Consider the following 22634-nt stretch of genomic DNA (forward strand, 5'->3'; position numbering starts at 1 on the left):
AATGCCAACCACTTGTTTTGTTTTCTGTATTTTGTTGTTGTTGTTGTATGTAGTTAAATACTTGTTATTACAAAGTTTTTGTTATTGTTATTATTAATGCTACCAACTGCAACTTAAATTGTATGCTATCGTTGCTATTTTTTTGTTATTATTATAAAATACATCTTGTTATTGTTGCTATTGTTGTTTTGTATAATTTAAGACACACGCAAATTGTAAATTGTGTTTTTTTTTCTTAATTTTTTTCGTAAATATATAAAGTAAAACTAAGAACAACAATAATAACTAGCAGATAAATATAAAATAAAGTGAGAAGTAACATGAAGAAATCACAGCAATTGAATGTATATTTACAATTTGAACAACACGACTGCAAAACGTTAAAGCGAAGATTTTGACAGAGTATTAAATCTTATCAAGAGCAAATTTTATTCAGAGGATCTCTTTTTTACTAAATATTATTTGTGAAGAATTTTTTTCGGAGTTTTAATTTAAATTTTAAAAATTCTTTTTTTTACTTTTTCAATTAAAGATTTCACAATTTTTTGTAGTTCTTTAACATCAACTTTAACTCTGACTTTAATTTTGTTTTTATTTTTTAATTTCTGACTCAGTTTTTTTGGAACAGTCATCTAGATTTTCTGTTCTTCTAAGTCATGATTTTATAATTTGATTTTTTTCAGCTACTGGATTTTGTTTGCTTTTTTTCTTTAAATCACTGCTGATTTTTGTTCCACTTTATTTAATGAAAATGGTTTCGCTTATTACTGGCTTGTTTTAGTTTAGTTCTTTTTTTGCTATTTTAATAATTTATTGTTTTAATTTTTGTGAATTTGCAAAAAATTTAAAAAAAACGAATTGCTAATTATAGTCAAATAATTTTGAAATAAATTTTAGAAGTTTGCCACAATTTTCAGGGTCAACTGATATAAATATAAATGAAGTCTAAAGCGAAATTTTAAATTGATTTATAAAGTTTATTATACATTTTGAATTACCTCCCAGCTTTATTGAACAGTTCTCCAAACGTCTGTAGGACAGTTCGAGGTTCCTCGAACTTCTATAGAACAGTTTGTGGTAACTCAGACTTATATAGAACAGTTTGAGGTTTCTGCGGCCTCTATAGAGCAATTTGAGGTTCCTCAGACTTCCGTAGAACAGAATGACGTTCCTCAATCTTATAAAGAGCAGTTAGAAGTTCCTTAAACTTTTATAAGCCCTTTTAAGATTCCTAAAACTTCCAGAATAGTCTGAGACTCCTCAGACTACAAGGGAATAGTTTGACGTTTTAAAGCTTTAGTTTCTATAAAATTTCTATAGAACAGTTTGGATTTCTTCCAACTTATACATCTTTACACTAGTTTGTGGTTCCTCGAATTTCTATAAAACACTTTGAGGTTCATTGAACTTCTATAGAACAGTTTAAGATTCCTCGAACTATTATAGCACCATTTAAAGTTCATCGATCTTCTATATAAGAGTTTGAGGTTCCTTGAAATTTTATACAAAAGTTTGAGGTTCCTCTAACCCCTATAGAACAGTTTTAGATTCCATCTAGTTCTATAGCACAGTATGAGATTCCTCCAACTTCAAGAAACAGTTTGAGTTTTCACCAAACTTCCATAGAACAGTTTGAGGTTTCTCGAACTTCTATGGAACAGTTTGAGGTTCCTTGAACTTTTGTAGAACAGTTTGATGTTCCCCGAGTTTGAGTTTCCTCAGACATTAACAGAACAGTTTGAGGTTCCATCTAGTTCTATAGCACAGTATGAGATTCCTCCAACTTCAAGAAACAGTTTGAGTTTCTATCAACTTCCATAGAACCGTTTGAGGTTTCTCGAACTTCAATAGAACAGTTTGATGTTCCTCGAACTTCTATAGAACAGTTTGATGTTCCTTGAACTTCTGTAGAACAGTTTGAGGTTCCTCAAACTTCTATGGAACAGTTTGAGGTTCCTCGGAATTCTATATTACAGTTTGAGGTTCCTCGAAAATCTATAGAAAAATTTGAGAATTCTCGAAATTCTATAGAACAGTTTGAGCTCTTCGAACTTCAATACAATAGTTTGAGGTTTCTCGAACTTTTATAGAACAGTTTCGAGGTTCTTTGACCTTTTATAGGAAAGTTTGATGTTTTTCGAACTTCTATAGAATAGTTTAAGGCGCCTCAAACTTCAATAGAACAGTTAGAAGTTTCTAAAGCTTCTTTAGAACAGCTTGAGATTCCTAAAACTTCTCTAGAACAGTCTGAGTTTCTTAAAACTTCCTGAGAATAGTTTGAAGTTCCTGAAACTTCTTTAGAACAGTTTAAGGTTCCTCAAAATTATTTAGAAAAGTTTGAGGTTCCTCAAACTTATTTTGAAGAGTTTGAGGTTCCTCAAACTTATTTTGAACAGTTTAAGGTTCCTTGAGTTTCTACAGATAGGTTTGAAGTTCTTAAAATTTTTATAAACAGTTTGAAGTTTTTCTGATGTTTCTGTTTTAAAAGGAAACGTTTTGGGTCCATTTAGCTTCTACAAGAAATTTTGAGGTGCCTCCATCATCTGTATTAAAACTTAAAGTCCGCGAAAGTTAAGTTCTTCTTGATGTCATCATCTCTCTACGTATTTTTTTAAGAAAATGGAACGTTTCTTACTTTTTTAAGAAAAATTCCTTAACTCTGTTAAAATTTTAAAAGAAAAAAATGTTTAATTTAAATTTGTATATTACTCAAAAGTAGAAAATAAATATTTATATTTGTTAAAAAATGTTTATATATTTACACAACTGTTTCAAGAGCACTTAAATTGCATCTTAACAAGTTTTTTTGTTTTACAAAAAGAGGGCCCTTGGTCTACTACTATTAGTACGCATACACACAGTGCCAGTGCCACAATCAGTTGTACATTTATGGCTTTTTATCTTGCAACCACAATTAAGGGTTTTTTTCTAGGAGTCACACATAACAAAGGCTCACGTGACTCTTTGTTTGAAAATTTATTTTTCAGAAAATAATAAAAAAAAGAGAAAAAACAGACGACAAGTATGTTTCATTGTTAAAGATTAAAAAAAAAATTCAACTACAATTAAATAAGATTGTTAATTAACAGCTGGTTTTTTCGTTTTTGAAAAAAAAAAATTCAAATACAAGATCAAGTGAACGAGGTTATATTCAGAGTTAATGTCAAGATGAAAAAGAGAGAGAATGTTCAACACAAAAAATAATCGCCTGACTGTGAATCATTTGTCTTTTAAAGTTTATGTGATTATTTTTTTTTTTTTTTTTTTGCAAAATATTTATTATTTCAAGGGTTTTAACTGATTTAAGTAAAGTTTGTTCATGGAAATTTATATTTAACATTAACCCTTTAAAAGGTGGGAAAATTGTAGTTTCTTTGAGATTTTCTTCATTGTCATTATAAATTTAAATTTAAAGTTTTCTCTCATTAAAACCAAAAACAAAATCTTTTTGTGTAAAAAGTTAAAATTCTTAAGAATTTATTTATTTTTTTTACAAAATTTACAAATGTTCAGCTTAAAAAACAAACTGCTGTTCTCGCTTGTTAATTAAGTAGAAAAAAATATGAAACACCACGAAAATTAAGATAAGAAAATTATTTTCTTTACAACTATTTTTTACAAGTTGAACACACTGACACTCGCTGCCGAAGTACTCTAAAGATTGTTGTACTTTTTGTTTAAACAGATAAATTTTTGTATATAAACAGTAATAAAAACGATTTATCTTAATTTAATGGTTTCTGTTGTTGTTGTTTTTTTTTTTCAATTTAGTTGGAGAAATATTCTAATATTTTAAAAAGAAAATAATAATTTTTATCTGTTTTTGTATCAAGCAGCCATAAGTTGTAGTAGGAATATTATTTTATACTTTTTTTTAAAGAATCCAAAAACAGAAACTGAAACAACTTGATAATAAGCGGAGGAATGTATTCTTATCTTAGAAGATTTTTGAAGGCACAAGTCTATGAACTTTAGTTTACACCCATGAAAATTTGTATAGTAATCTCTACCGACATTGAAATATTTGATGAAAATTGAGGTATTTTTATTATAGTAGAGATTGTATATATAATAAATTTCTATTATCTTTTATTCAAGAAATTCTTTCCAGATAAAAATTTTAGACAATCTTATAATCTCGATAGTTTCAATATTCCGGAATGCTGGTGAAAAGATTCTCTAATCTAATAAAAGAGAAAAAGAAACAGAAAGATGTCTAAATTAGTTCTCCGGTATAGGGTCGTTGGGTTTGAGTTGTTTGTTCAGCCGAAATTTGTTCTACAGAAGTCTGGTATCCTATAGGAATTTTTAGGAACTTCAAGATTTACTATAAAATAGCTGAAACTGTTCTTCAGAAGTTTAAGGAACCACAAAATGTTCCACAGAATTTAAAGGAGCTTCAAACTATCCTATAGAAATTCAAACGGTCCTATAGAAGCTTGATTGCCTTAAAGCAGGCCTATTGAAGTTTCAGGAATCTCAATTTTTTCTATAGCTTGAAAAACCTCAAACTGTTCTATAGAAGTTTCAGGAATCTCAAATTTTTCTATAGTTTAAGGAACCTCAAACTGTTCTATAGAAGTTTGAGGAACCTCAAACTGTTCTATAGAAGTTTGAGGAACCTCAAACTGTTCTATAGAAGTTTGAGGAACCTCACTGTTCTATAAAAGTTTGAGGAACCTCAAACTTTTGAGGTTCCTCAAACTGTTCTATAGAAGTTTGAGGAATCTCAAACTGTTCTATAGAAGTTTGAGGAACGTCAAACTGTTCTATAGAAGTTTAAGGAACCTCAAACTGTTCTATAGAAGTTTAAGGAACCTCAAACTATCCTATAGAAGTTTAAGGAACCTCAAACTATCCTGTAGAAGTTTGAGGAACCTCAAACTATCCTATAGAAGTTTGAGGAACCTCAAACTATCCTATAGAAATTTGAGGAACCTCAAACTATCCTATATAAGTTGAGGAACCTCAAACTATCCTATAGAAGTTGAGGAACCTCAAACTATCCTATAGAAGTTTGAGGAACCTCAAACTATTCTATATAATTTTGAGGAACTTCAAACTGAATTATAGAAGTTTGAGGAACCTCAAACTGTCCTATAAAAGTTTGAGGAAGCTCAAACTGTCCTATAGAAGTTTGAAGAACCTCAAACTGTCCTAAGCCTCAAAATATTTTGTAGAAGTTCTGTGTAGCTCAAACTATTCTATAAAAGTTTGCGGAACCTTAAATTGTTTTACAAAACTGTTCTATGGAACATTAAAGTCTTCCCAAGGAGTTCAAAATTGCTTGAAGGAACCTAAAGATCAAACCGTCCTAGAAAAGTATAAGAAACTTTAAACTTTCCTAGAGAAGATTAAAGAATCATGTAGAAATATCCTTTAAAAGTTGGTGGAACCTCAAGCTCTCTTATAGGCATCTTTCACAAAACTGTTGTACATAAGTGTAAGAACCTCAAAGGATCCTAAAAGTTAATGTTTATTAAAAACACAAAAATATCCAGAGAGCATTTCTATTTTAAAGAAATACTGCCCTACAATCTAAGCTTTCCTTTAAGATATAAATAGATATTAAAATATATTCCTTTTTCACTCACCTTTTGCAGCACTCATTAGATCCTTAACCTCCTTAATAATTCTCTTAATCTGATGACTAGTATGATCCAATTCCTTTTCATGACGATTTAAATTATCCCGAAACTCTGGACTATCAACGATACACTCCTCAAATTCGAGCGGCTCCAAACCGCGACGGGCATCTTTGACGCCGCCGCCCATTTTTTTACCAAAACCCCCGCCTCCTCCGCTACTATTGTTGTTGCTACTCGAGCGGCCAACCAAACGATGGGATTTTGATTTACTTTTAAGACCTTTTTTGGCGTTATTATTGTTGTTGATATTGTTATTGGGTGAAGAAGCCGATTTGGAGAGTTTATGGCCGTCCGTTGCAGTTAAATTGTTGTTGTTGTTGCTATTTTTATTATTAAGATAATTTAAATTGTTGTTATTGATGTTGTTATTATTATTGGTATTCGTAGACTTTTGATTATTCTTCATAATTTTTTGGGTTGAAATTGGATGAATGAAGAATTTCGTGGTGTGAGAGAGTAAGAAGAAGGATCAGAGAGTAAGAGATAATAAGAGAAAAAGAAAGGAAATGTTATAAAATTTGGCAAGTGGTTGGTGTTTTTTTTTTATAAATTTTCTGTTGCAGTGTTTAATTGAAATAAACAATATTTGTGTTTGAACGTAAAGCAAAACAAATTAAAGAAATAATAAATTAAAAGAAAAAATTAAGAAATTTTTTTTTAAATATAGTTTTTTCTAAAGCATTACAAAATTTAACTCATTTTGTTGCTGGAAATTATTTTAACAAAATTCTTATTGGTTTTTGAGGATTTCTTCAGTAATATTTCTTATTAATATTAATTGTTTTGTTTAGTATTGTATGGTTTTTTCTTTTTCTATTTTGGATTAGTCTTTTGCTTTTGTTTTATTATTGTTGTTGTTGTCGTAGTGATTATTATTGTTGCTGGCTGGGATTTGAAATTCCATTGCACCTCGAAATCTAAAATAAATTTTATTTTAAACTTCTTTTCTTTTTCTGGTTAATTTGTGTTTTTGGTGTTTTAGTTGTTGTTGTTTTTTATTGTGGTTTCCCTTTATTACTGTTATGGTTAGTTGTTGCTGTTTTTTTTTCTAATAGGTGCACCTTTTTGTTTTCTCTTCTTCTATTTTAAAGTTTTTGTTTTATTTATTTACTTCACTTCACTTTATTTTTAGTATTTTCGTTTTGTTTTTATTTGTTTTTTGCTTCTTTTACTGCTGCTGCTGTTTTTCTCTGTATTATGTTGTTGTACACTTGTATTGTGTTTCTTTTTTTACTTTGGCACTCACATTCTATCTCTTTCTCTCTTTTGCAATTTATGTTAAAAGATCAAATATGACATTTGCGCACTCGCACTTCTCTAAAAAAAAATAGCAGACCGACAGACACACAGCACAGCTTAACTTGTTTTTGTTTTTTTCTTCTTTGTTGTTGTTGTTGTTTCTTTAGTATTTTCACACACTAGCACAAGATTTTGAAGGAAATTTCTTTTTATTCTCACTTTTTTTTGTATGAAATTCTTAAATTCTTTTGAAAATTATTCGGGTTTGGCAAAATATTTCCCAGTTATTAAACAAAAACTTTAAGAAATGCTAAAAAAACAGAAAATAAACAAAATTAAAAAGGTAATATAATAAAAATATGAAAAAAAAATTAACTTAAAAACTAAATTTCAAAAATTATCACTTTTTTGCAGTTAAAAAAAATGCCAGAAATTTTCTGTTTTTTCCTTAAAACCTCCAACAAAATTCCTTTTAATTTATGTTACTTTTCACTTCATTTTTATGGAAATTTAATTTATTTAAAATTTTCACATTTTTTTAATAGTTTCCTTTAAAAAACTTCACTTTTTATAAATTTTTTTCTTCTTCCAATTCGTCAATGTAATGGAATGTTATTTTTTTTCTGTTCTGTTGTGTGCAGTTTTTATGTTGTTTTTGTTTTTTTTTCTCTTTTTTGATATTTATTTGTTGTTTTTGTAATATTTCAAGTTTCCGTTTCGTTCGCTTGATCGTGTTTCACTTTATGTTCGCGTTTTAAAACTGTTTGTTTCTTTTAGTTGTTGCTTGTTGGTTGGTTGGCAATCTGGTTTGAGGTCAGGTGTGGGAATGTAGATTTTTTGTTTTTCAATAACTTCACTATAAAGTAGTACTTTTTTAAATTACAAAGTACTAAATTGCAATATTTAGGGGTTTATTTTAATAAAATTGTATACAAAAGTTAAGTTTCTATTAAAATTATAAAAAATCTGATGAATTTCTATACAATTTCTAAACCACTTTTCTAACTCAAACAGATATTAAGATCCAGTCAAAATCTATTTGTAAATAGCTTCTAATGGTTAAAGTACTTTTATTTTGAACTTTAGTTAGTATCAAAAAATGTGAAATCATACAAACTTTACCATCTCTGAGTTGAGGTTTTTGCCATTGAAAAAAACTACATAAATACTTTTTGTTGTTTTTCTTCATCGTCTTCTCTGTATATTTCTTTTTATCTATCAGTCATGTTCGTTTGCAACTTGGGAGTTGTTGGAATGATCGTAAATATTATTTACACAATTTTATGCAAAGAGTTGCCATGGCAAAGTTTTAAATGGGAGTTAAACAGTACTTTTCAAATTCAAAAACGTCAACGGACGATATCTTTGCAGATACAAGAGATTTTTAAACAATTTAAAAAATATTTTTATGGGAGAAATTAAGACAAATTGAAGCATATAAGAGTGTCTGCAGTAAAATAAAGTTGTTTAATTTATAGTTTAGCTTAAAATATCTCAAAGAAGGAAGAAGTTTTAACAGAAGTTAAAACAATATTTTAAACTTGAATTTCAGACAACATAACAGATTTTATAAATAAAGATGTTTTTGTTCTGTTATAAGGCTTCAAAAATGGGAGTTCACAATCATTATGACACGATATCTCGAAATATTGAGATACATAATAAAGTCTATGTTAAAAATTTTGTTTAAAAATAAGTTTTTAAGCTTAAACAAATTCCGAAACTAATTTTCTTAATTCAAAATAATTTTTTAGTTTGAGATTATTTTAACAGCTTAATAAGATTTTTGAAAATAAATTAGAATTTCCAAAAGTTTCTACAAAAATAAGATCAAATTGTCTTGTCTTCAGAATGTCAAACTTTGGACTATTCGCGATATAGGGACTAGTTCAAAATTCAGTTAAAATTTTGTATCCGATTACTGTTGTGATAATAATTTGAAAGTTACGTCTGTCTTAAGGTCAACAAGTTAGTAGAGAACTCTCAATATATTTCATGTCCTCGCAGTCCATATTGGAATTCCGAATAAGAAGGAGTTGAATGCAATTTGGGAGACAATAGGTGATCACTTGTGTTAACACTTTGATCGACGATACGACAATCATGTTTAATGCCACAAGTGGGGAAATCCGAATATTCCAAAATTTCGGAATATCATTTAAGGTCAATGATATTGGCCCTAAATGCAAATTCTTAAGCTATTTCATATCCTCGAAGTCCGTAATGGAATTCCGAATAAGGAGTTGAATGTAATTTGGAAGACATTTAAACATTAACCCCCGTTAATACTACCTTCGGTTATCGTTTAACCGGTAGATATTCCGTCGGTTAAAATAATTTTTGTATGAAAACTGTCAATTTAACCTTACGATAAAATATAACCAGACATTGAGTTAATGGGGGTAAGACTTATGAATTGGCTTGAGTCTTAGAATACTCAAGTAATTACTAAATAAGTTTTGAGATTTGGTTGCCAGTTTTATGACGGAAAACGTCACAGCTATGAGACAGTGTGAGAGAGACCGAGCTAATTTGAAAAAATCTCGATCAGGCACCCATTGTAGCTTTCAAAACTGCAGTCTAGACAGAGAATTAAGCATACACATGTGGATTGAATTTAATTTAGAATTTTCTCATGTTCTGAAACTCAGATAAGACATTTTGGGCAATCTAAGAGAGACCAATACGATGGTCCAAGAAAGGTCAAAATTTCACACTCGTCTAGGAAAATTTTTAATCCAATGAATATTTGAAATTGAAACCCATTTGTGCCACTGTTTCGATCATTTATTGGGCTCCAATGTCCTAGAACCCATATCTATTTGCCCATGTGTTAACCTAGTTTGAACTGGGACTAATTTATTGAATTTGAGAGTCTTTGCTAGAGATAAAAGCACAACTATTCACAAAGGCCCAAAAATCCTTTTTTTGACCATTCCGATAGCATAAATTCCAGACTGAAAAACGTTATCAAATAATATTCCCAAGCTGATGATCGTTATAAGTTGTTGAAACATCAGTGTAGAAGTCTTTAATCTCTAATATCTGATGTATACTGAGATTTCGTTGTCTCAAAAGAAAAGTTTTGTGTTTCCGAAAGAAAACTGAGCTATGTCATAATGCTGCCATAGAATGGGGTGTGTGATCTAACATTGAGTTGGGTCCAACTTCATAAAGAACTTTTTCGGAATAAGAAGCAAATAGTACCGTAAGCTATCAACTATTTAACATAAAAAATCTACAAGAACGTTGGGTTCAAAATACTCTAGCGTGTTAAGGCTTCCCTTCAATTGTAACTGTCAACCGATGTGGTCTGAATTCGGGTTAATCCCTAGATCATTTTTATGTAGTTAAAATGAATGAAATTAATTTGTAATGGAACTTATTTTAAACGTCATGTACCAGTAAATCAAATTTTAAAAATAAAACTTTTTTGAGATTCTTTTAAATTTGTGAAAACTCACTGAAATTTAAAAAAATCGAATAAAAAATATTTTTTAAATTCAATTAATCTTTACCGTAAAATTACTACTTTAATAACAAAACTATGTACGTTTTTTTTCAAATAACCAACGTTTCTCTCACCTTAACTTTTATTTATTATTTTTTTACTGTTTTTCAATTTGTTTTTAAATTTTTATTTTTTGTTAGTTTCTTTACAAAACACTGATGATTCACACCGATTATAGAAAATTATCAAATATATAATTTCAATAATGAATGGAAGTGAAAAAAAAACACAAAAACCAAACAGCGGGGTTTAATAACGATACCGGGGAAGCGACGAAGAAGAAACACTCTATTAGTAATAAAAAACCACTATCAAACCGCACTTTGTACAATGATCAAATACAAGGTTCTTTTTTTTAAACAAAAACATAAAAATAACAACAACAAATTAAAAGAAAGATAAAAAACTCTCACTATTTGGTTAAAAATTTGCAAAAAAAAAAAAAAAAGGAATTATAAACATAAAAATAGAGAAAAAAAGAAACAACAGAAAAGGTAAATTTTAAAAAAGGCAATAGAAAAGATGACAATTGATATTTTAAACACGATTAAGAGCATAAATATAAAATAGATCACTAAACCCACTAAATACTCTATTAAAAACAAGTGCAATAAGAGTTTTAATATAATTAAAAAGAAAATATTTATTTCAAGATTTTAGTATTTATTTTTAAACACAGGTTTTTGTTGTTATTATTATTTTTGTTTTGCTTTGTTTTTCTATAGTATTTTCTTAATAATATAGACAAAAACATCATAAGAAAACGATAAGGATGCCCCCAATCTTTATAAGTTGGGGTGTTTGTTTGTTTGTTCATTTGTTTTAGTGTGAGTTCTACATGAATCGTGACATTTCGGTAATTCTGTGATAAGCTAAAAATTATATGTACATATGTAGTATGTATAAGATTTTAGACATTTTTTGTACGTTAAAGAATGGGTGTTGGAAGTAAAAAAATCATACATTTTTATACAACAATTCAAACTCTCTTTTCTCTTTGATGCAATTAAGCGAAGAAAAAAGAGAAATCGGAACTTAAGTATAAAAACTGGATTTTAGCCTTAAGTTAAAGACCAAATAACAACATCCATATAAAATGTAAATAATGCATGAATAGGGATGAGTATTGAGAATTGATACCTTTGTGAAAGGAATATGCGAAAAAGTACTTTTTTGGGGACGCTAAAGACTTATGCGAATTGGGAATTAGACTTTTTTAACTGCATTATCCTCTTTATTATTTTATAGTATTCTAATACCTTTTAAGTTTAGATTGTACATATAAAGTAAATCTTTACGACACTTCCTGATCCAAACAATTTGATTTGAATCACAACATTTGGAAACTTGTTTGAGCTCTTTAGGATTTTTAGTATTTATAACTTTATATGTATTTAAAAACATTAGACCTGCATCGTATAGGAGAAGACCAATAGAATTCAGTTATATATGTATGTATGTCTTATAGATAGGACAGTATATGAGTGGACTTAAAATATTTTTTTTAATATTTGGATTCTTCTTTATAAATAAGTTTTTAATCTGATTCTTTGATTCAAATGTCAATCACAATTCGAACTCAAAAATGTTTCACTGACGAATTTGTTCATATTAGAATGGGTCTCAAAATGTACTCACTCGTTTGCAAGCCCGACCGATGGAACCTTAGTTAACTATTGGTCCAAAAATAACAAGCTTTTGCATATTAACGATTCGAAATCTCAACCCTATACCAAAAAGTATTAACACATTCATAGCTACCAATTGTCATTAATGTCGAAAGTATATTGGTAATAAAAGTTTGATTGAAATAAAGAGGATCTACGATTCGAATTGATCTATAAGAACAGATCTATAAGTTGGCACAAAAAACAACTTATAGATCATCATAATTTAGGTTCTTGTATGAAACTCCCATAGTCATATTCATCGTGATCTTAACGATGTTCTCTGAGGCCAGTTTTGGATAGCTGATATGCATATCGAATTACATGAATATCTGTCTCATTATTTTTTGGAATGTATCGACATTATGCTGATGACCTTGTACATAAAAGTATGCGGACCTTGTCATGAATATTCTTGACATATTTATTTATAGAGAATTTAATTGCCGAACTGTTCGAATCGTTTTGGTAAGTCGAAGTCATTGTCAATACTTCATTCACAATCCTGCACATGATGCTTGTCAGATGACACTGATTAGGTACATAAATAATAAGGATGTTAAAGGTGCATATTTTTAAAACTATTTCCCAGATATTTTACTTCTTCGGATAATTTTATAGTCGAGCCGTTTAAGACCTCTTCAGCAAGTCTTAGATATCTGTGTTTTGCTGTCACTGTATTGATGTCACAAGTAATTTGGATAACTAATAATATGATCCAAACTTATACGTTTCCGATTTAGTGTAAAATTCATATTATTCCAAACTTTGCTAAGAATTTGTATCGCATTTACAAAAAATTCACCCTTTACTTCTAAATTTCTGCGATATTCCCGTGATGGCCCTTAAAATAGTTGATTGTGTTCTCTGTATAATATCAAGCCGTTGTTGCTAGCTGTGCTAATGTTTCCCAGATATTTCACTTCTTCGGATAATTTAATAGTCGAGCCGTTCAAGACCTCTTCAGCAAGTCTTAGATATCTGTGTTTTGCTGCCACTGTATTGATGTCACAACTAATTTGGATAACTAATAATATGATCCAAACTTATACGTTTCGAATTTAGTGTAAAATTCATATTGTTCCAAACTTTGCTAAGAATTTGTATCACATTTACAGAAAAATCACCCTTTACAAGTGGTACTTCTAATTCTCTGCGATATTCCAGTGATGAACCTTAAAATAGTTGATTGTATTCTCCGTATAATATTTTGGCTTCACACAATTTACGAATATCAGATGATTCTATACATGCTCATGCTCATCAATACTAATATCGTTTAAGCAGATTGGTCTTAAAATGTCTTTATACAGGATGACTTTATAGTCAAGGTTTATTTTTTCACGACCAAATGGTTTTATGGTCATACAAAGTCTCTTGGATTCATTATGAACTTGCTAAATAGTGTTTCATTTGCAATGGCAAAAAAATGATGATTCTATCTTTGATCACTCTATATAATATCAATACTAATATTGCTCGTTCCAATTGAAATTGACTTTAACACGTCTTCATACAAGATGACAAAGATTCAAAAATGTTCCAAATCTCCCCACAGATTCTTAAGATATTTCGATTTATATTGATTATTGTTATGTAGAACCAGTTTCGATATTAGTTTGCAATGAAGGGGATCAACATATCTGGAGTGTTTAATGAAGGAAGATATGATCTCAATATCTCACTATATTTGTATTTAAAAGTTCCTTTTTTATTTCTAAAGTTTATTTTTGGTACTTAATAAGTAATAGTACCTTTTATGTTTTTCATCCCTGACACACACACAGAATCATAGAGTTTGAAAAGAATTTTGAAGTAAACTTGACTTGTACACTGTCGTGTTTGTTTTGTTGTTTATTTTTTTATAAATTTTAAAGGAATTTCTGGTTTTTCGCTCACTGCTGTTAATGGTGATAATTTTTGCAATTTTGTGCAAAAAAAAAGGGTTTTTTGTTTGTATAGAATATGTATAAATTCGGGTAAACAAATAATGTTGTATATACCTAAGGTTTGTCTATATATTTAATTCAATTTAAACATTATTCACTTTATTTACAAATATGTACATATAATAATTTCGCAAAAAGTACAAAATTTTTCCATCATATCAACGAATTGATTAAATTTGTGTTTTATTATTTGTTGGATTTTGGATTAAATAAACAACTAAATATTTATTTGTTTAATAATCGTATGTGTTTTTATTATTATTATTAATTTTTTGCCAATACAATTTTTGCGTTTTATGTTTATTAAATAGATGGAATGAAAGATAAACAATTTCACTTTATTATTTATAAAATAATTCACCGCAAATAGATATTTGTTTTATTTTCTTTTCTATAGACAGACAAATTAGCTATTTCAACTAATTATTTATACATTTATACATTATTTGAAATATGAACCCTTTTTTACACTTAACACCCCGTTTCCAAAACCATTCAACTCACTTTTCAGATTTATTTAGTTTAATTTTGTTTCCATATATTTTCTCAATTTTTGTTGTTGTCTACATTTCCCGGTAATTGTTGCTGTGGTTTTTATTTATTTTTTTTTCTTGTTGTTTTTGTTGTATATTTGTTGAATGTCACCACAGGCAACTTAAACGTCGTATATACTTCGTTTTTACTATTACGCTAGCAACAACAACAATACTTTTAAATTGTTGTAATCAAAAAAATCGTCTATATAGTATACAGATAATAATACTCGTCGTTGTTGACGTTTAAGTTAGATTTATTATGTAAAAAAAAAACAACAATTCACAAAAAATATACAAAATGTAGTATATTTTAGAAATCAACGTATACTCCCGTTTAAAATTGCAAAGCGAAAAAGTAACGTTTTACAAAGTTTCCGTTATTTCGTTTAATACCGCCCGAATGCTCATTGAAAACTGAAATATTTTGTATTGACTTCCATTCATACACGGCGCAACCAACAACAATAACACAAACAAACAGAGATAAACCGAATTTTTGTGTGAGTATGAGAGCGAGCGAGTTTGTTTTTGCATTTATTTTTGTTCGGAGTTTGAAACGAACGAAAGTTAACTACACACACGTACTCAAACGTTATAAATTGTCGGAGTGTGCTGTTGCGGAAACAAAGTGAAATATGAAACATAGTTAAATGAGAGAGCGAAAGAGAACTGGAGAATTCCAGGCAGGGTTACCGTGTTTTAAAGGGGTGGTTTTTTCGTAGTTGAACACAAAAAAAACATAGGTAGTCAGTTAGTTAGTTAGTTAGTTAGTTGTTAGTTAGTTAGTTAGTTAGTAGTTAGTTAGTTAGTTAGTTAGTTAGTTAGTTAGTTAGTTAGTAGTTAGTTAGTTAGTTAGTTAGTTAGTTAGTTAGTTAGTTAGTAGTTAGTTAGTTAGTTAGTAGTTAGTTGTAGTTAGTTAGTTAGTTAGTTAGTTAGTAGTTAGTTAGTTAGTAGTTAGTTAGTTAGTTAGTTAGTTAGTTAGTTAGTTAGTTAGTTAGTTAGTAGTTAAGTTAGTTAGTTAGTTAGTAGTTAGTTAGTTAGTTAGTTAGTTAGTTAGTTAGTTAGTTAGTTAGTTAGTTAGTTAGTTAGTTAGTTAGTTAGTTAGTTAGTTAGTTAGTTAGTTAGTTAGTTAGTTAGTTAGTTAGTTAGTTAGTTAGTTAGTTAGTTAGTTAGTAGTTAGTTAGTTAGTTAGTTAGTTAGTTAGTTAGTTAGTTAGTTAGTTAGTTAGTTAGTTAGTTAGTTAGTTAGTTAGTTAGTTAGTTAGTTAGTTAGTTAGTTAGTAGTTAGTTAGTTAGTTAGTTAGTTAGTTAGTTAGTTAGTTAGTTAGTAGTTAGTTAGTTAGTTAGTTAGTTAGTTAGTTAGTTAGTTAGTTAGTAGTTAGTTAGTTAGTAGTTAGTTAGTTAGTTAGTTAGTTAGTTAGTAGTTAGTTAGTTAGTTAGTTAGTTAGTTAGTTAGTTAGTTAGTTAGTTAGTTAGTTAGTTAGTTAGTTAGTTAGTTAGTTAGTTAGTTAGTTAGTTAGTTAGTTAGTTAGTTAGTTAGTTAGTTAGTTAGTTAGTTAGTTAGTTAGTTAGTTAGTTAGTTAGTTAGTTAGTAGTTAGTTAGTTAGTTAGTTAGTTAGTTAGTTAGTTAGTTAGTTAGTTAGTTAGTTAGTTAGTTAGTTAGTAGTTAGTTAGTTAGTTAGTTAGTAGTTAGTTAGTTAGTTAGTTAGTTAGTTAGTTAGTTAGTTAGTTAGTTAGTTAGTTAGTTAGTTAGTTAGTTAGTTAGTTAGTTAGTAGTTAGTTAGTTAGTTAGTTAGTAGTTAGTTAGTTAGTTAGTTAGTTAGTTAGTTAGTTAGTTAGTTAGTTAGTTAGTTAGTTAGTTAGTTAGTTAGTTAGTTAGTTAGTTAGTTAGTTAGTTAGTTAGTTAGTAGTAGTTAGTTAGTTAGTTAGTTAGTTAGTTAGTTAGTTAGTTAGTTAGTTAGTAGTTAGTTAGTTAGTTAGTTAGTTAGTTAGTTAGTTAGTAGTTAGTTAGTTAGTTAGTTAGTTAGTTAGTTAGTTAGTTAGTTAGTTAGTTAGTTAGTTAGTTAGTTAGTTAGTTAGTTAGTTAGTTAGTTAGTTAGTTAGTTAGTTAGTTAGTTAGTTAGTTAGTTAGTTAGTTAGTAAGTTAGTAAGAAAAGTAGAACGGTCTTACCTGAAACTGTTGTACCCACAATACTTTGCTCTGCTTTAACACAATAACTGCAACAGTAGCGCCCTCTTTAGCATGCAGAAATAACGTAAATTTGTCTTAGCTAAGTCATAAACCCATAAGTTCGTTATTACAAAATTTCCACGGGTTGTATCTTTTGTGTTGGAAATTGGCAATTTTACTGAGGCTCAGCAAAATTTCCAATAGCCGTTTTTTATATGAACTGAGCATGCTACTTAGAAATGGGATATCTCAGCAAAATCGTCCCGGTAAGAGATGTACGTGTCTGTGTGTCAATCCGAACAAATTTTGATGATTTCGCGGGATCAGCAAAATTTTTTTTTTTATAAATGGAAATGAGGCCACAAGTAATGGAAATAACGTTTCAAACTCGACTTAAAATTATACACACAATTTGAATATTTTCTTTCAATTGCTTTTTTATTTGTAAATAATTCTGAATATTTCAACAACTACACTATTTTTTTCTAGTAACTACAATTTAAAAAGATACATCTCATATAATAACTTATACTTGAGATCATTAGACGGGTTGCGTTACATTTTCAGGATGTTTGTTTGTTTGTTGTGTATCACTTTGTTGTAGAAAAATAATAATTTATCAAGCTAAAAGTTTACATTACAGCTACGTTGTTGTTAATTTTCTTTATTGTTTTTTATTAAATAATAATTAATTGCTAATATATATTTTTTTTTTTTTTGGTTATTTTATTATAAAAATATTTGACAAAATATCATCGTTTGTCTTCGAAAATAAATTAGATTCGTTGTAAATTGCGGTGTTTAATCGTTCAGATTTGATACGTTTCTATATGTTGGTTTTAAAGTTTAATTATGACCCGGAGCACTGGGTACATATTTTTCAGATGGTTGATATTGCCATTTGGCACAGATTTGATCTTGTTCGGTTTGATTGTAGCCAGCTCTGGAAAGATAAGAATTTTTATTTATAAGGGTTTTTAAGTTTTACTTTAAAAACAAACAAAACTTTTAATTAAAATTTTAAAAATAATAAAACAAAAATTGATTTTTAATAAATTTTATTTTTGGAAATTATAATTAAAATACTGGGGAGTGAACTTAAAAATAATTTAAAAACTAAGGAGATAATATGGCAATTATAAACTAAAATTTAAAATCAAAAGTATAAGGATTTCTACATAAATAATTATGGAGCAGAGATGGTCAAATTCTTCACAATTCCCTTTCAGAACATTTTTCATATTCTGATAGAAAATTGTCTTAACATTATACATTGACAGAAAAATATCTTGACAATTTTTCCAATTGAGAAATGTTGTGACAAATTTCTGATAAAAAATGTTGTGATAATTTTCTGATGATTATTATGTCTTCACAATTGTCTCAATGAAAATAATCTGGACAATTTTCTGATATGAAAGGGCTTAATAACTTTACAATAGATAAATGTCTTGACAATTTATTAAATTAAAAATTTTTTAATATTTTTCTAAAATAAAAATGTCTTGACAACTTTCCAATAGAAAAATGTCTTAACAATTTACTACAATAAAAATTTCTTGATAAAAAATGTCTTAACAACTTTCTTAGAAAAAATTTCTTTACATTTATCTGCCAGATAAATTTTCTAATAAAAAATGTCTGGATAATTTTCTGATAGAAAAATGCCTTGAATTTGCTGATAAATGAAAAGTGTCTTGAGAATTTCTATAATAGAAAAATTCCTTTACAATTTTCTAATAAAAATATGTCTTAACAAATTTCTGATAAAAATGGCTTGACAATTTCGTCTAGCATATACATTTTCTAATCAAAAATGTGTTGACAGTTTTCTAATATAAAAATATATTAATAGTTTTCTGATGAAAAAATGTCTTGTCAAGTTGCCAATAGAAATATGTCTTAACAATTTTATAATAGAAATTTGTTTTGACAAAATTCTGATAAAAAATGTCTTAACAATTTTTTAATAAAACTTTTTTTCTTACAATTTTCATTAAAAAAAATCTTCAAAATTGTTTAACATAAAAATTTCTTGTCAACGTGTCTAGATTTGATAAATTTTTATTATGCTAAACGTCAACAGCTTTTTATCATGATAAAAATTAGCAAGAATAGTCAGCATTTATTAAAGTTATAGCATCGTTATGACAAAGTTATCAGGACAATTGTCAAGACAACTTTTGTAAAGTGCTGTGATAAATATTTATCTAATCTAGACACTGGTTAACAGAAAAATGTCTTGCCATTTTTTTCAAATAAAGAAAAAATCGGACCAACTCTTACTCAATTCAAACTACAATAACTAAATACGATGAAATACTTAAAGTAGTAACATAAACTAAAACTTATAATTCAGTCTTTGGTTTTTTTTCAATAATGCCAAAAATTATTCGGCGTTACAGCCGATCTATAGTGATAACCCGACGAAGGTCTCGAATACTCATAACTTCTTGGTGGTGGCTGTGAATATCTACTATAATAATTCGAATTTGCCGGCAAATCACGGCTAACGGGAGAATTTAAACTATCCCACACGACTCGAGGACTTTGAACTATTTCGCGAAATAAATTTCTTGCCGCCAGACCCACCGAAGCCAAAGTTACACCCACACGACGTTTAACATTGGTAAATGGATTAGCATCGGATATTGAACGTCCTGTTATATAGTTATTGGGTGGGGAAAATTGATTCGTAAAACCATAGGGTTTGGATAAGATCTTCTGTATCAGATTGCCAGCATTGGGTGGTACATATAAATCGGCTGAACGATATTCAATGTCACATTGATTGGCTCTATGAAAGAAATTCTCAAACCTTTGACGTGCCGAACAGGGACTGCGTTCCTGGAAACAGGTCACTTGTACTACATTATAGAATATAGCGCCCAAGGTATTAGCAGTTTCTATAGGTATTATAAAGATAAAATAATTTGAGTTATTTTACATTTTTTTGAATAAAATTTATAATTAAAACTTACCGGTATTAAGTGACTGCAGACAACGTCTTAAGCGGGCATCACAATCACAATGGGATCTTGTAAATGTACCGGTATTGCATAGACCACGCCTACATTCTCCCACATTTAAGACATTCGGACAGTTGTCATGTTCCCGACAACAGCGATCCTCATCGGCATGATAGCCCAAGTCATTGTAATCGGTAGCAGCGGTACCTTTTTATACAAAAAAGTGAAATAATTCAATAAAATTTTAATCAATTTATAATTTCTTTTTCTAAACTCACCCGGTCCACACCATTTAGTTCCCGGATATATAAAACCTAAACTTCCTCGAAACTCTGGCCCTTGAGAACCGGCACTTAAACATACTTCTTCTAGTTCCATTACCGATTCTCTTGGTACTTGTCTTATACGTCTGGGATCGGAATTTAATAACATACGTTGTATATCACCTCTGTAAAGGAATAAGGAAAAGTTTATTGTTTATTTTTATTTCAGATTTGTTGTATTTACTAACCGATCTGTATGCATTTTACAGAATGGATAGCGTGATGATAATTCCACCATTACTGTCATTGTTATATCGGATATTAGAACTGCAGAGCCGCTTACCGGTTTTTAAGGGCATCGTTACAAAAAGTGCTACCGTTAGCACTAGTATGAAGAGCTTAAGAGACATGCTGAAAGGAAATTGAAGGGTAGATATTAGTATTATTTTAACTATGGACTTAGCTATATAATAATTAAAAGAACAAGTGACAAGTATAGAATTTTTGATATAAGAAATTACATTTTTCTAAAAGAAACTTGTCAAGACATTTTTATGTTAATAAATCTGTTAAGACAGTTAGTTTTCTATTACAAAATTGTTAATTGAATCTCTTAAAACTGTTTTCCATAACGAAATTGTGAAGGCAGCTATCTACTAAAAAAGATTTCAATAAATTTTTCTCTGAGAAAATACATTTTTCTTTTAGGAAAGCGCCAAGACAGAACTGTCAAGGTAGTTTTCCCTTAAAAATATGTCAAGACATTTGTCTAGAAAATAATTTTAAAAAATTTTCCTGTTAGAAAACAATTTTTAAATATTTTCCAAGATATTTTCCTAAATTGTTAAGACATTTTTCTATTCGAAAATGTTTAATATTTTTATTAAAAAACATGTTAAAACAATTTTCTGTTACGAAATTGTTAAGACAGCTTTATACTAAAAAAATCGTCAAGAAATTTTTCTGTGAGAAAATATTTTTTTAGTAAACTTTCAAGACATATTTCTATTAAAGAATTATAAAGATATAAAATTTATGTCAAGACATTTTTGCTATTAAATCATAGGCTAGACATTTTCTTATAGAAAAATTGTGAAAATATTTTCTACAAGAAAAATTTCCAGACAAAATTGTAAATACATTTTTCTGTTGGAAAATTGATAAGACATTTTTGTGTTGAAAAGTTTTTAAGAATTGTTCTGTAAAAAAATTTTCAAAACATTTTTCTGCTAAAACATTGATATTTTTAAATTAGTAAATTGTAAAGACATTTTTCTGTTAGTAAACTTGTCAAAACATTTCTCCGTTGGAAAATTGTCAAGATATTATTCTGTTGAAAAATTGTCAAAAGTGTTAAGACATTTTTCTGTTCAATTTTCTGATGTCTTGATAATTTATCTACCTAATAATTTTTGTAAAAAAAATGTGTAGACAGTTCTTTAATATAAAAATACATATATTGATAGTTTTCTAATAGAAAAATGTATTGGCAAATTGCTAATAGAAATCTGTCTTGACAATTTTCTAGTAGAAATTTGTTTTGGCAACATTCGAATAAAAAATGTCTTAACAATTTTCAGATAAAACTTTTTTTCATAAAAAAAATCTTCAAAATGATTTAACATAAAAATCTGATGTCAATGTTGTAATCCCGTGTCTAAATTTGATAAATTTTTATTATGCTAAACGTCATCAACTTTTTATCATGATAAAAATTAGCAGGTATAGTAAACATTTATTAAAGTTATAGCATCGTTATGACAAAGTTGTCAGAACAATTGTTAAGACAATTTTTGTAAAGTTCTGTGATCAACATTTGTCTAATCTAGGCACGGGTTAATAGAAAAATATCTTGACATTTTTTTTAAATAAAGAAAAAATCGGAGCATCTTTTTCTCAATTCAAACTGCAATAACTACAGTGATACACTTAAACTAAAGCTTATAATTATAAATGTCAAGACATCTTTTTGTTAGCACATAAAGATATTTTTCTCTTAGGAAATTGATAAAATTATCAGGACATTTTTCTATTAGGAAATTGTCAAGATATTTTTCTGTTAGGAAATTCTCAAGAAATGTTTTGCTTTGAAAATTAAAAAATTGTCAAGACATTTTTCTGTTAGTAAATTTTTAAGACATGTTTTCGGTTTGAAAACTGTCAAAATGTCAAAACATTATTCTGTTAGAATATTGTCAAGACATTTTTCTGTTAGTAAATTTTCAAAACACTTTTCTGTTAGAAAATTGCCAAAAAAATTGTCTTCTTATTAGAAAATTGTAAACAAAATTTTCTGTAGATATTGCAATAAATGTTGAAGACATTTTTCTGTCAAGACGTTTTCCTTTAGAAAAAATTGTCAAGACATTTCGTTATTTGGAATTGGTCAAGATATTTTTCGATTAGATATTATATTAGAATATTTTACTATTAGCAGCTTTACAAGACTTTTTATATTGAAAAAAATTTTTAAGAATTTGTTTTTATAAAACTTTTCATCAATTCAAAATCAATTAATTAATTGCCCATAAAAATAAAATTAATAGCCAATAAAACGCCATGCTTAAGCTTAATCATTGAAATGTCAAAAACTATTTTGTTACTGCAAAAACCACAATTTCAATCTAATGATTTCAATTAATACGTCATCATCACTCGTCAACACTTTAATACTTCCAAAACT

At 28.3% G+C, this 22634-nt stretch overlaps 2 protein-coding genes across 7 annotated transcripts in view; both read right to left on the reverse strand.

The window, feature by feature from the left end:
- LOC119611696 (probable WRKY transcription factor protein 1) overlaps positions 1 to 14975 on the reverse strand; it is a 67783-nt gene extending 52808 nt beyond the window's left edge. For 2 of the 6 annotated variants that reach the window (XM_037967365.1, XM_037967362.1), the window contains exons 1-2: positions 14519 to 14975; positions 5595 to 7197 (exon numbers count right to left, since the gene is read on the reverse strand). In XM_037967365.1, coding sequence (XP_037823293.1) covers positions 5595 to 6054 — 460 coding nt within the window. In that variant the 5' untranslated portion in view covers positions 6055 to 7197; positions 14519 to 14975. Of the gene's footprint in view, positions 1 to 5594; positions 7198 to 7291; positions 7423 to 14518 lie in introns of those variants that run through there. The other 4 variants (XM_037967366.1, XM_037967368.1, XM_037967363.1 and 1 more) reach the window with 3 other exon arrangements.
- Positions 14976 to 17439: 2464 nt separating this feature from the next.
- LOC119611697 (acidic phospholipase A2 PA4) lies at positions 17440 to 20362 on the reverse strand. Its single transcript, XM_037967369.1, is given in 6 exon segments — positions 17440 to 17662; positions 19538 to 19625; positions 19701 to 19895; positions 19967 to 20136; positions 20200 to 20300; positions 20302 to 20362. Coding segments are annotated over 6 exon segments (711 nt in total). The 5' UTR covers position 20362; the 3' UTR covers positions 17440 to 17565.
- Positions 20363 to 22634: the final 2272 nt, after the last annotated feature.

This window comes from Lucilia sericata, unplaced genomic scaffold (genome assembly GCF_015586225.1).
Source record: "Lucilia sericata isolate MDLA Ls3-8-SP2 unplaced genomic scaffold, ASM1558622v1 Contig001512F_arrow, whole genome shotgun sequence".
Classification (NCBI taxonomy): domain Eukaryota; kingdom Metazoa; phylum Arthropoda; class Insecta; order Diptera; family Calliphoridae; genus Lucilia; species Lucilia sericata.